We start from the raw sequence: 14,850 nt of genomic DNA, 5'->3' as shown, positions 1-14,850 counted from the left end.
GTCATCTTTTTTCACACTTTGCCGACTGATAGGACCTCCAGAGTCCCAAATATAAGGATTTAAATGATTAAAACTTAGATTTAGCATAATATAGGACCTTTAAAGGAAAAGAGCAGCGCTACAAATACTAACTAGCGTACCTGTGTAACTGCGTATGTGTGCCTCTGTTTTTAAAGTTTAGCGTTAACTTTAGAGACTCATTTTAACAATCGGGGAGTCACGTAAACATGATGTCACGTGTGTCTTTTTCCAGTCAGTCGTCATGGAAACGCGCCGCGCTCTAACGTTGACGATATCGCGTTAGCGCGCCTAGCACTTATTTTAATAGAATTTGCTCTGATGTATTTTTTTAAAGAGAGATGGTCATGTTTTTAAACTGAAGGTTTAATTAAAAATCTATATGTTATCTTGGCTCTGTCGTGGTAAGATAATTTATTCGTCCCACACTGGGGAAATTCACAGCGTTACAGCAGCAAGACAGTAAAGATACGATATTAACACTAAGACTATATAAAAAACTTAAATAGAGTTAAATAGACTAGAATATATAGTGTAAATCAGTGTTTTCCAACCTTGGTCCTCAGGGAACACAGCCATACACTTGTTGCCCTGCTCCAAAAACATCTCAAAAAATTATCAGCTCATCATCAAGCTCAACTTTTGTCAATGTTTTTTTTTTTTTCAAATGTTATATTTCAACTTTTGTCATTCTTTTTTCCAAAAAATGTTAACGTTTGTCAAAAATTTTTTTTTTTTCAAAAAATTAGATTTGTAAAATTGTGTCTTTAAAAAGAGAGAGAGAAAAAAATATACTTTTTTTTTTTTCAAAAAACTTTTGTTTCATTTGTTTCAAAAATATTGAAACAAATGTAATGTTTCAACTGTTGTTAAAAAAAGAAAAATCAAAATGAATGTTTAATCTGAATCAGGTGTTTTTTTTTTGGAACAGGGCAACATCTAAAACATGGCATGGCCACGTTCCCTGAGGACCAGGTTTGGGAAACACTGGTGTACATAATAGACAATTTCCAGAATATATACAATATGGACTAGATATTTGCATTATAGACAGAGATTGAGCATGGAATGTTATATGTTTAGAATATTATACGTTTACTCACAAAAGAAAACAAACAGAAAAACCTGAAAACACAGGGAGCAGAAAGACGTATAACGCCCGTCCCACACCGGAGGATCATCGGCAAGATTTCCTTTCCGACAAATCGTGAGGGCCCTCCGATGATTTTAAGATGATTTGAACAGATTATCTGGCCAAATTATCCCGTAACGTGAGGGGGATTAACGGGTTCAATTTGAACATAATTGGACGACGCATCTTCTAGAACCAGGATTCAAACTGGCAAACCTTCTTGCCGTTGTGAGGCAACAATGCGAGCCGCTACGCCACCGTCACCAATGCTACGCTAACGGCTAACGATGCTGGGCACGTTGTATTTCAATTTTTTGAGCTGCTTTTGACACAACTGTCCACAAGGTTCGCACCGTTAAGTACGGGGTGCCACAGGGGTCAAGTTTAGGCCCCATTTTATTTTATTTCTATGATTAATGGTGCCTTTAAATGTGATTTGTGGGTAATGTAAATAGTACGCAAGAAAGGATATATTAACAGGGTTCCACACGTTTTTACCAATTATTTTATTCTTATTATTTATATTATTATAACTTAATTGAAGCAGTTTAACAAAGGTGGACCCCTGTAGCAGAGGCAGTCCAAGGCGAGAGAAACGTCAACATAGGCTGATGATCATAGAGTATTTTATTGCACAGATAAATTATTTCCACATTTATATATATATATATATATTCATTTATATTTATATTCATATGATTTTTCAGAATAACACTTACTGGAATGAAGTCATTTGCTCGTTTGTAAGTGGATTAGTGTTTTTTTTTTTTTGATTCGAGGTGGACTCGACAAAAGTGCAAAATAAAATAAAGACATAAATATGATGAACAAACACAAACGTAAACAAACACTTGAAATAATCGACGTGACGTAGTAACAGTAACTGGTCGCTTCACGGTGACTTGTTTTTCTTTGACCCTCTCAGAGCTCACAGTGGGAGCGTCAGTATTTCCTCTTTACATTTGTTGTTTATGAAGTGTTTTTAACTCCCATAAAGAAGAAATAAACAAGATTACTCGATATATATTTCTAATGAATATTTCAAACATCATTGATTACTGATCACTTATTGGATTTCTACTCCGAACTTCAGCGTAGCTGATGACCTGTGTGAGTTTGGAGCAGGGAAATCATGGACTGGACCACTGGACTGGGTCATTCTACGGTTTTCTTCTGGCTTTTACCTTAAAGTTTAGAGAGTCAGTTTAAAACAGCAAAGACCACGACATGGGGAGGGCGGAGCTTACATGAATTCAGAGCTGTTTTAAGTCTAATTACCAGGATTTTTGGTGTTTTTTGAGTCATTTTCTAGAAAAGAACTGTTTGAATCAAGACTGCATGTAGTGCAATGAAGGCTACATCTGTATTTAGTATTTATAAATGACATCCCCATTAGAAAAAACGTTAAGGAAATACGTTTTCAAACACCTGAGCAGCGTTTCTGGAAACTTTAAATGGGTTTGAAAACTACTTTAGTAGAGAACACGGAGTGTTTTTTTTTATATATATATATATATATATATATAATTAAACTGCATTAGTAAGTGCTGTCACCACTGTATTTTCATTTATTCATCGTCCACTGCTTTAACCTCCACATCTTCTGTTGGGGGGGGGGGGGGGGGGTCTCATTTTCATGCGGCCCGCCACTTAATCAAGTTATAATGACTTATTTCTGTATGTTTTGTTTTTCTTATAGATTCATTTTGCATCATAAATGTTTATATTGTGAACCGTCTATTGTTCCATATCAAAATAAACGCTTTTATTTTGAAATGATGTGAAATATCATCATAAATTGTATTATTTTGGTGTCTTTTGGGACTTTTTTTCCCACCTCCCTACTGACCAAATGAGACACTCAGTGGCCCCCAGGTCATTTGAGGTTGAGAGCCCTGGTTTAGAGCGTCCAGTTCACCAGTTAATCCGCATGTTTTGAGATCAACTGGAGGAGAAAACACAAACTCAACAGAGACACAGAAACGAACCAGGACGTGAACCAGCAACTGCGGTCGCCACGATTTTTAAAAGACTAATTCAAACAGATTGTTCAACGTGAGTATCTTTAAAAACTTAAATTAGGATATATATATTTAGGAGTTTATATTAGATGTTGGAGAAAACACGTTCAAACTCCCACTGAGAGCTCTTTTCAGTCTCCTCTAACCCCGAGTACACAGTACACATGATTGTTCCTCAGAAGGCAGCTCAGAACCACAACTGTAGGATAAATACTTAGTATTAAGTAGCACGAATGTTAACCAAACAGAGTTGAATTAATGATAAAATCCACGACGACGACGGTCACAGTCGTTTACTTCAAGTCGAGGTCGACGCGACTGGCAAATATTGTTATCTGGTGAGGTTTGATTGGCTCCTTCGCGTTTGAACTGAACGATTCAATGACGACAACAAAACAACAACAACTAAAAATGATGTCCCTTATACGTGTGTGTGTGTGTGTGTGTGTGTGTGTGTGTGTGGACCGGAGGTGGATCAGAAAGGTCTGTAGTTCCAGAAACTGGAGAAGACTGAAATCTGCAAAGAAAAGAAGAAGACAGAGAAGATTAGTTTGGATTAGTGGAGATTAACGAGCAAACATCAGGTAAAAGCAGAAAACAAGTGACAATAACACAGCTGTTCATTTCAGTGCAGGAAAAAGTGCTGGGTACGCTAATGCTAACGCTAACAGCTTTCAGAAAATGTTAATTAGCTACTTAAGCTAAACGTGCACAGGTATCCTGGTTATGGACTGAAAAATTTGTGCGAGTGTAAGACAAACCTTGGCTCAATTGTTAATAATAAAACCATCGCTGGGCACGTAAGCGCGATAACGGCGGTTAACAGCGCTAGTCAACATTAATGCATGCTGCGTTTCCATGACGACTGACCGGAAAAAGATAAAGATGCACGTGACGTCATGCTTACGTGCCGCGGCACTGTTTACCAGTTAGCCGCGTTAGCTCCTTTTAGCGCTGTTAGCGCGCAGGCTACAATGGAACCGGAGCGGTCTGTTTATTAAAGGAAAAGAGCAGCGCTAACAAATAACCAGCGTACCCGTGTGGTGTGGTGCGTATGTGTGCCTCTGTTTTTAAAGTTTAGCGTTACTTTAGAGACTAATTTTAACAAATCGGGGAGTCACGTAAACATGACGTCACACACGTCTTTTTCCGGACAGTCGTCATGGAAGCGTGTTAACGTTGATGTGGTTAGCGCGTTAACGTGCCCAGCACTAATATTCTCCTGAATAGGACACAGACCTTCTCAGACCTCCTTAACTTGTGGTCAGTTGTCTCTCAGTGGAAACTTGGACTTTTTAAGCTAACATTAGCAATTAAATCTTATGATATTGGTGGAAAACACGTAGATTTTCTTTTCGTCGGAAGCCCTGAGCAACTCAACGTGGCCTAAAATGTCGTAAAAGGTGTTTAAATGTCAGCGCCATGAGGGGATAGCGGTGTGCACAGCCTCCACTAAAAGCTTCACGGATATTACAGTTGCAACTAACGATTATTTTCGTAATCGATAAATCTAATCTGCTTATTTTCTCGATGAACCGTTTGGTCCGTAAAATTTCAGGAAATGTTATCATTTTGTCCACAAATAAAAATGATTTCGTTTCAATGATTTCTTTGTTACGTGGAGCAAAGAAACAAAGAAAATATTCACATTTAAGAAGCTAAAACAATCACAGGGTCTCTGCAGGTTTCAATTAAGGAAAATTGGAGCCACAAATCATTGAACTTGCAATTCTGCTTAGCTGTGGGCTTTCATTAAGTTTTCTCCGCTGCTATGCTAAACTGTAAAACACACCGCGTCGCACGTATGCATAGCACACTTGCTAGGTGGTGCTCAATAAATTCTGACCGGGAAACACAGGGGACCTACTTTAGTTCCGTGTTGTAGTTATTGTTGTTATCGCATCCTCACAAATAGAAACATTACAAAGCGAGACTGAAGTTTATGCATGTTTTAAATGAAAGTAACGTTAATAGATTTTTAAGACCTCTCAAATTGGATTTAAGACCTTTTATGAGTTTTTAGGAGAATTTAAGACATTATAAGGCCTTAAATCCAAATGATTGGACTTTTTAAGACCCTGCGGATACCCTGCAATCAGAAATCTTGTTTTCATCATGAAAAAAGCGACGATTAATGGATGAATAATAGGAGTCGTTTCTGGCACCTTGTCTTTGAGCTGCTGACACAGCTGCAGGGAGATGGTGAAGAACACCAGAGTGTCACTGAGCCACGGAACCACACACTCCACCTTGTGAACGTGGCTCACCTCGAAGCGGTTGTTGTTGAGCTCGCTGTGGAAGAAGAGACAGGAAGTCAGGAAATGACAGCTCTTACTTTTCTACATGTGGTAACACTGTAATCTCCATGTGTTTATGGTCACATTCAAACATCCATCATTAGAAGCTTCGACGTCTTACAACATGGCTCCAGGGTTGTGCAGCACTGAGCTTCCCGATGGCTTGAAGTTCTGTTGGAGAGAGAGAGAAAAAGCCGACATGGGTCACGTCACACTGTGTGTGTGTGTGGTTACGTCACGGTGCAGCGTTAGCTTCTTCTTCAGACCTTGGTGGTGTTTGGAGGCAGCACATGGAGCTGATAGACGGTCAGACACAGTTTGCTCAGGTTGATGTAAAAGTTCACCATCACGTCTCCAGGCATGGGAGGAGTGAACATTTTCTGTAAAGACAGCAGAACACGGAAGAGTGTTATTAATATGTCGTGATGAATTTTTCATACACCATTGTTCAAAAGTGGTGTCACCGATACAATTTTTGTTGCGTTTTCCATTAAAAGTCACACGTTTATTCATCAAAAGAGTTTCAAAATGAATAGAAAATATAGTGAAGACATTGACAAGATTAGAAATAATGATTTTTATCCCAAAAAAAACTGTTTCCAGCTGTGCTAACGTCACTGCACAAGGGTTTAGTCTTCTAACGCCATTAGCAAACACAATGTACCATTAGAACAGTGGAAATGGGCCTCTATACACCTATGTACATATTCCATTAAAAAACAGACGTTTGCAGCTAGAATAGTCCTTTACCACATTAAAGGTGCATTATGTAATAAATCTAAATCAACTGGCCATAAAATCCTCCTAATATGTCACAGAGACTCAGGAATAATGTTCATATAACAAACTGAACTCACCAACAACAACAGTACAGACAAAATATTTGCATTAAAACAAATCTTTTGCAGACTGCAAATCATGTTTATGTTTTGAAATCATGTTTTGGCATGTGGCGCCACCTACCGCCGTCTACCAATCATTGTAGTCAGTAGAGTCTCAGCTGCCGAGCAACCATGGGTTTCTACGTCAGAAAATGAAACCTAAAAGACCTCTGTATTTTGAATTTGAATGTAGTAACCGTTTTTGGCCACATTCTTACATATGGCGCCTTTAACAATGTATAGAGTGTATTTATGATTTATTTCATGTTATATTCATTGAAAAAAGTGCTTTTCATTCAAAAATAAGGACATTTCTAAGTGAGCCCAAACTTTTGAACGGTACTGTAATGTTTTCAAACAACACTTTTTAAGAAGCAAAAAAAAAAAATCAATTTAATCATTCAAAAATATTGTATTTTATTGTCTGAAAATACACTTGTTCTTTTTGTTTGTGGGCGGGCCTTAGAAAGCTGCCTGCTGATTGGCTACTGAGTTTTGGAGTGACAGCTCAATGGACCGGAAGTCGTCACAGGCTGAGGTCTCCAAAGTAATGCTAAACAGTAAAAACAGAGGCGCACATACGCAGTACACAGGTACGCTGGTTATTTGTTAGCGATGCTCTTTTCATTTAATAAACAGATCGCTCCAGTTCCACTGTAGGCGTGCTAGCGGCGCTAAAGGAGCTAACACAGCTAACGAAGCTAACAAAGCTAACTGTGGTGCAAAGCTAAATGGTGCCTAGACTTTGGTGCCACGGCACATAAACATGACGTCACAAGCATTTTTCTTCTGGTCAGTCGTCATGGAAACGTGTCATATGCTAACGCCGTTAGCATGCCCAGCACCAGACAAAACAATTGTAAATATCTAACGTTTATAATCTCACAAATGTTCATGAAGAGGGTAAACAGGAAGTGGAAAAGGTAACTCTTTAAATGTTCCACTGAAGTAACCGCACACACACACACACACACACACACACACACACACACACACACACACACACACACACACACACACACACACACACACACACACACACACACACACACACACACACACACACACACACACACACACACACACACACACACACACACACACACACACACACACACACACACACACACACACACACACACACACACACACACACGTCCATCACACTCTGGTTTCTCCGTGTGTGAGATGTAGATTTTTAAGTCATTTACCATCAGACCACTGGTGGCCAGCTCAGGCAGGGTCATGGAGGCCGGGGTGGTGAGGCGGTTTCGTGCTCGCGTCAGCTGGAGCATCACTGCGTCCATGAGCTACAGCAGCAGCAGCAAGAACATCAACGTCAGTGTGAGTGACACAGTAAAGTGTGAGAGTGAGGATCTGGATCCTGCAGCCCTGAGGTTTGGGACTGACCTTATTGACCTCAGCCCCCGTCTGGAAGTGGTAGGTCTCGTCACGGCTGGTGAGCAGCTGCAGAGCCTGGTTCACGTGGTTCCTGGCGTCCTGGATCTGGAGTGAGATGAGGATTTTCTGCATCAGTGTTTGGATGTATCTTCTCAGACCACATGAATGAAGATAATGAATGATATGAAGCCTGATCATTGTGCAGCATCAACACTGACCTGCTGGAGCTTCCACTGCTTGTCCTCTCTGAACTGAAAATGCAGCACTTGGCTACTTTTGGCGACCTTCAGGTTTATGTCCTGTTGAGAAAAAAAGCAAAGCATCAACCGACACAGATTAAGAAGCTTGAATCACGCTCCAAAGGCTCGAGGCTCGATTGTTGAAGAACTGGTCAAACTCACAGCTTGAGTCAAAGCCTCTCCCTGAAGAGTCAGAACTCCCTTCACCTGATCCATGCTGAAAAACACAGGTCACGTTTGACTTCAACATCCACAGGAAATCCACAGGAAATCCACAGGAAATCAACAGGAAATCAACAGGAAATCAACAGGAAATCAACAGGAAATCAACAGGAAGTACATGTTTCAGCATGAGATTACTGTAGAACAACAGTTTGAGGAAGGACGTCTGACATTAGAGATTAGAAATGCAATCCATCCTCAGGACAGATTAGAGACTATGCTCACGTCTGAATTCTGTTTCAGTTTTTTATAGAATTTGAGAATTTTCTAATCTCTAAAGGCGAAAGTTTTGTAATCTCTGAATGTGAACATTTTCTAATCTCTGAATGTGAAAGTTTTCTAATCTCTGAATGTGAAAGTTTTCTAATCTCTGAATGTGAAAGTTTTCTAATCTCTGAATGTGAAAGTTTTCTAATCTCTGAATGTAAATATTCTCTAATCTCTGAATGTGAACATTTTCTAATCTCTGAATGTGAAAGTTTTCTAATCTCTGAATGTGAAAGTTTTCTAATCTCTGAATGTAAATATTCTCTAATCTCTGAATGTGAATATTTTTTTATCTCTGAATGTGTACATTTTCTAATCTCTGAATGTGAACGTTTTCTAATCTCTGAATGTGAATATTCTCTAATCTCTAAATGTGATTTTTTTTTTAAATCTCTGAATGTGAACATTTTCTAATTTCAGAATGTCAACATTTTCTAATCTCTGAATACCAATGTTTTATAATCTCGGAGTGTGACTTCCAGGTTTAGTATTTTTCAACATTTTATGGACAAAAGAATACTTTAATCGAGAAAATAATCAACAGATTACTCGATTCTAAAATAATCCTTAGTTGCAGCCCTGTAGGGAGCCTTTTCACCTCAAATGTTCTAAATCCCCCTCCCTCACCATCAGCATATCTGAGATCTGAGTGGCCACAACAGCACCTTTGGTTGCTAGACGGAGGTCAAACATAGCATAGCATTAAAGTCAAACAAGTTAGCATAACATTATGGTCAAACATGTTAGCATAACATTAAGGTCAAACATGTTAGCATAACATTAAGGTCAAACATGTTAGCATAGCATTAAGGTCAAACATGTTAGCATAGCATTAAGGTCAAACATGTTAGCATAGCATTAAGGTCAAACACGTTAGCATAGCATTAAGGTCAAACACGTTAGCATAGCATGAAGGTCAAACATGTTAGCATAGCATTAAGGTCAAACATGTTAGCATAGCATTAAGGTCAAACATGTTAGCATAGCATTAAGGTCAAACATGTTGGCATAGCATTAAGGTCATGTTAGCATAGCATTAAGGTCAAACATGTTAGCATAGCATTAAGGTCAAACATGTTAGCATAGCATTAAGGTCAAACATGTTAGCATAGCATTATGGTCAAACATGTTAGCATAGCATTAAGGTCAAACATGTTAGCATAGCATTAAGGTCAAACATGTTAGCATAGCATTATGGTCAAACATGTTAGCATAGTATTAAGGTCACACATGTTAGCATAGCATTAAGGTCAAACATGTTAGCATAGAATTAAGGTCAAACATGTTAGCATAACATTAAGGTCAAACATGTTAGCATAGCATTAAGGTCAAACAGCCTGGGTTCTCGATCTGCTGCAGGGACCAGGCTCATGGTCTGTAATGATCTCGTATCTGGCTTCTCTATACCTTTTTTAATCCCTGCAGCCACAACAGACACCGTGGTCTACTGGACTGTCTGTCTGCAGCCCTGTGTACCTGTACAGCACTTTGAAGTGAAACACTTAGAGACGTAGTAGAAGAAGAAGAAGAAGAAGGATTACGTTGAGCTGCCCAGGATGAAGTTCTCCTGTTTGAGCTGACTCTCCAGGCCTGGAGTTGGCATGGAGAAACGTCTGGAGGCCTCCTGTGGACAAAAGGCACAGCACATTTAGTCAAACCAGGACGAAAACGTCCATCTGGTGTAATGACATGTTGTTGTTGTTGAGTTTTAATACTCTAAATGGAGCAGCTGTCAGCAGAAACGTGTTGCGTCCCAAGAGGGAACTGGCAAAGATTTGTCATTTTATTGCATTATTTCACTTGTTTGGTATTGTTTACGTCAGCTAATCCCAAACTGAAGAGAGCGCCGGGCTCCACCCAAACCTTAAATCACGACTCTGATAAACACACGAGACGAGGATCATTGTGATACGAACAGTCACTGTTACAGTTTAAATATTTGACTTGAAATTGCAGATTTTTTTGTGCAGAGCTCATGAATATCCAGAGTTGCAACCTGGTTCAGTACGAGTCAAATTGTGTCACTCATTACCTATAGGTTTAACTGGTTTTGTGTGTTCTTAAGACTAAGACACGCAGTCGTGGACGATGAAAAATGCAGCTTCAACACAGACGGCTGAACAATTATGTCATTCCCCAAAGTGTGGAGGCAGCGTTACGGCTCTTGGTTCACAGGCTGTCACTAATTATTATTATTAGAAGAAGAAGCAGCAAATGACACAAAAGACAAGAAGTAAAAGCCCGACCAGTGTTGATGAAACCCCCTTTAGATCAGGTCATCATCTCTGTTACGTACATCTTTAAAAACCTGATTCAACCGTTCAGTTCAAATCATTTCTAACCCCTACTGCATGATGGGAGATTTTGGCAAACAAATCAACACCACCTTTGCTCACAGTTGGCAGAAGAACTCAAACTACAAGGGCATTCACTGATAAAGGAGACTTGAGACATAATTATGAATTGAATTGGCTGCTTCAGTTGTGTAAATGTGTGTATTTGGCTGTTTTTCTAAATGTGGTTGTACAGTATTTACACACATGCACACACACACACAGCATGACTATGATTCATCATCGTATACAACAACACTTACCTTCAGCACATCTTGCAGCTGCTTGAGGACAGAATGCACTTCTTCTTTCAGCAGCCAGTTGAACTCCTCTTCCTGATACAAAGACAAAGCAAAGCAACAACACAAACAAAGGTTTTAAATGTTTTATATAAATAATGGTGACCTGTGAGGAAACCAAAGTAACAGAGAACATGCAAACACTAAATGTAGCTGCTGCGTCACCACGACACAGGGTGGTTAGAGGTCGTCAATGTGGCTTATTTCATAGATTTATGTCCTTTATGAGGTTGTAATGTGAACCCTGCACTTTCAGTCATGTGCTGTGGTTTCATTTGTGCCAAACGTTAGAGAGAGAGAGAGAGAGAGAGACGTTCAGGTATCGGTATTAGAGGTAAAATGTGAGGAAGAGGTAAAAACACGAGATAAAGCGTGAGGAAGAGGTAAAAAAAACATGAGGTAAAAATATGAGGAAGAGGTAAAAACATGAGGTAAAACGTGAGGAAGAGGTAAAAAAAACACGAGGAGGTAAAAACATGAGGTAACAATATGAGGAAGAGGTAAAAACGAGGTAAAAATATGAGAAAGAGGCAAAGACATGAGGAAGAGGTAAACACATGAGGAAGAGGTAAAGACATTAGGAAGAGGTAAAATATGAGGTAAACGTGAGGAAGAGGTAAAAAAAACATGAGGAAGAGGTAAAAAACATGAGTTAAAATATGAGGAAGAGGTAAAAACGAGGTAAAAATATGAGGAAGAGGTAAAAAAAACACGAGGAAGAGGTAAAGACATGAGGAAGAGGTAAAGACATGAGGAAGAGGTAAAAACATGAGTTAAAATATGAGGAAGAGGTAAAGACATGAGGAAGAGGTAAAAACATGAGTTAAAATATGAGGAAGAGGTAAAGACATGAGGAAGAGGTAAAGACATTAGGAAGAGGTAAAATATGAGGTAAATGTGAGGAAGAGGTAAAAAAACATGAGGAAGAGGTAAAAACGAGTTAAAATATGAGGAAGAGGTAAAAACGAGGTAAAAATATGACGAAGATGTAAAAACATGAGGAAGAGGTAAAGACATGAGGAAGAGGTAAAGACATGAGGAAGAGGTAAAGACATGGGGTAAAATATGAGGTAAACGTGAGGAAGAGGTAAAAAACACGAGGAAGAGGTAAAAACATGAGTTTAATATGAGGGAGAGGTAAAAAACGAGGGACAAATATGAGGAAGAGGCAAAGACATGAGGAAGAGGTAAAAACATGAGGTTAAAATGTGAGGAGGAGCTAAAACAAATGAGGATGAGATATAAACATGAGGTACAAACGTGAGGAATAGGTTAAAACAAGAGGTACAATATGAGGTAAAACGTGAGGAAGAGGTAAAAAAAACATGAGGATGAGGTAAAAACATGAGGAAGAGGTTAAAAAACATGAGGAAAAAACATGAGGAAGAGGTAAAAAACATGAGGAAAAAACATGAGGAAGAGGTAAAAAAAAACGAGGAAGGGGTAAAAACAAGAGGTAAAACATGAGGAAGAGGTAAAACATGAGGAAGAGGTTAAAAAACATGAGGAAGAGGTTAAAAAACATGAGGATGAGGTAAAAACATGAGTAAGAGGTAAAAACATGAGGAAGCTGCCATTCATTTGTGGCTAAATATAAATGTAAAAATTGTCTTTCTAGTGACGCAGTCTCTTATCAGACGACTTTATAATTTAATTTCATATTCGTGTCCTTCCAATCACAAAAGGCCGTTGTTGTGACTTTCCCTACACAACACTGTCCTTACACACAGTGTCCTTACAGGACATGATATTCAGTATTCAGTATAGAAAATGCTGTATATAGAGAGTATGCAGGATAGAAAATACAACATGTCTGCCCCTTGCCCTTCTAACTACTGTGCACGCCCCTGCCTTTAAAGCAAACACAGATAGTTGTTTGTAAAGAGTGATTTTTACTTCCAGTAAACAGTCAGTTATTTGATTTTTTTTTTTTTTTTTACAAGGTTTGTTATCTGATGATATCAGGGTCGTTTGAACACACACACACACACACACACACACACACACACACACACACACACACACACACACACACACACACACACACACACTTTAACCTAATTCTACCCCCTAAAAACCAAGTATTTCCTCGTCAACAGTCCCTGCAGAGTCGTGAGGACAGACCATAATAATCCACATTGGTCCTCACGAGGATGTAAACACACGCGCGGGCCTTTCATCAACATCACTGAGTGACGTAAATAAGCGCGAGCCAGCTCATTACCACACCTGCGTTAATAGCGCGCGTGCTCCGTGTGCGCCAACACCACCGGCACTGCGTCATATTGTGTAAATGCAAAAAAACGTACGATTTATTTGTCAAAACGTGTTGTTTTGTGTTGTTTTTGTCCTCTTTTTAAGGAGCAGCTAGCCACGCAGACACAAAACACCGCACAGACACCGCAGCGCAGCTTACCAGCACCGCTCTCTCCACTTGGCTGGCTGCGGACATTTTGGGCAGCTCGGACAGAGACCTCTGCGGGTTTAGCATTTGGCGCAGTTTATAGACGCAGACCCTGGAGAGAAACAACAACAACAAGAACAACAACAACAACAAGCTTTCGCTACGTTTATCCCAGTCTCTGCAGATGAAGCAGTTCTCTCAGTCACCGCTGCCTAGCTTAGCGGAGGGTGTGCTGCCTTCAAGGACGGTGGGAAATTCTGCGAGCGCCCTTTGACAACACAGTAAGCGTGTAATACGTATGATGGAAAAACGTGACAAACGGCGATTGAAAGCAACGAGGTATCCCAAAATAAAAATAAATAAATAAATCTATGTTTTTATGTATGCTTTCGTGTTTTATTCTTTTATTCACAGCGTTGAATGCGCTACATGCGCTGTTTTGTGCCTTCTTTCTGCCGCAGACAAACAAGCCTTGCGCTCCAATCTTTTGATGAAAGAAAATCTGTGACAAAACATGTATTCTGTGCCAATTCAGACTCGAACCACAAGTGAATGGAAGTGGTTTTTAGTTTTACCCGACGGCCTTGAACGCAGCATTGAGCTGGTCACACGTTCACTATTACGGTGGACACGCCCACCTCTGAAGATGCGCTGGATTTGAGTCTCTGCACCAGAGGCGATTCTAGAGTCTGTAGGGGCCCTAAGCAAACATTCCCAGGGGGCCCTTCCTTCCAACCAGTGTTCATCACCTTTATGTTATAAATAATCTGACACCAACGAAAAATGTATGAGTTCAAAATTATTATTTTTTTTTTCGAAATGAATGAAATAACATGTAATTAAAAAGTATGTGAAACTATAAATGTAAAGAACAATAAAATACTGTAAATAGCTTTTTAAAACTATATAAACTTAGTTAAAAAAATACATTACACTGTAAAGAACGCACATTATAAAACAATATAAATATGCCCCAAGCAGTTGCCTGCTTTGCCTCTTCATAAGCTGCGCCTCTGTCTCTGGTAAATCCAGGGCCGTCTTAAACTTTTATATTTAAAGAGGGCCACGTTTGATAATGTTAAGATTCCTGTGGGCCAAAGTTCATTTCAGACATTTTCATTAACAGTAAAAGTGACATTTATATTATTTATTGTCCCAAACCCTGGACTCCGGGTTAACTCTGTAGCAGCAACTCCTTAGCATCTAAGCTAACAACGTTACCGAGACACAGAATAAAGCAGCAAATTAATGCAGAGTATTTAAAATATTGAAACACTAAAGATCATAAAAAGTCATAAAAACATGCAGTTATCAGGAGAGGATTTATTTAACAGCC

At 39.3% G+C, this 14,850-nt stretch overlaps 1 protein-coding gene across 1 annotated transcript; it reads right to left on the bottom strand.

The window, feature by feature from the left end:
- Positions 1 to 2,793: 2,793 nt before the first annotated feature.
- Positions 2,794 to 13,625, bottom strand: rogdi (rogdi atypical leucine zipper). The gene is made up of 11 exons (XM_083896814.1): positions 13,527 to 13,625; positions 11,075 to 11,146; positions 10,020 to 10,102; positions 8,152 to 8,206; positions 7,969 to 8,049; positions 7,760 to 7,855; positions 7,561 to 7,659; positions 5,735 to 5,848; positions 5,590 to 5,639; positions 5,337 to 5,463; positions 2,794 to 3,688 (listed from the first exon to the last, which is right to left on the bottom strand). The coding sequence occupies exons 1-11, from the start codon at positions 13,599 to 13,601 to the stop codon at positions 3,647 to 3,649; spliced, it is 894 nt and encodes a 297-aa protein (XP_083752940.1). The 5' UTR covers positions 13,602 to 13,625; the 3' UTR covers positions 2,794 to 3,646.
- Positions 13,626 to 14,850: the final 1,225 nt, after the last annotated feature.

This window comes from Microchirus variegatus, assembly GCF_963457635.1.
Source record: "Microchirus variegatus genome assembly, chromosome: 10".
In the NCBI taxonomy this organism is placed as follows: domain Eukaryota; kingdom Metazoa; phylum Chordata; class Actinopteri; order Pleuronectiformes; family Soleidae; genus Microchirus; species Microchirus variegatus.
Note: the sequence above shows the minus strand (reverse complement) of the source record. Positions and strands in the feature narration are given on the sequence as shown.

Bases quoted from the DNA above. Each gene is read 5' to 3' on its own strand.
- rogdi (XM_083896814.1), bottom strand. From the start codon at position 13,601: ATGCTAAACCCGCAGAGGTCTCTGTCCGAGCTGCCCAAAATGTCCGCA. The intron at 11,147-13,526 runs GTAAGCTGCGCT...TCTTTGTATCAG, and splicing joins AAGTGGAGAGAGCGGTGCTG to GAAGAGGAGTTCAACTGGCT. The intron at 10,103-11,074 runs GTAAGTGTTGTT...TTTTGTCCACAG, and splicing joins AGCTGCAAGATGTGCTGAAG to GAGGCCTCCAGACGTTTCTC.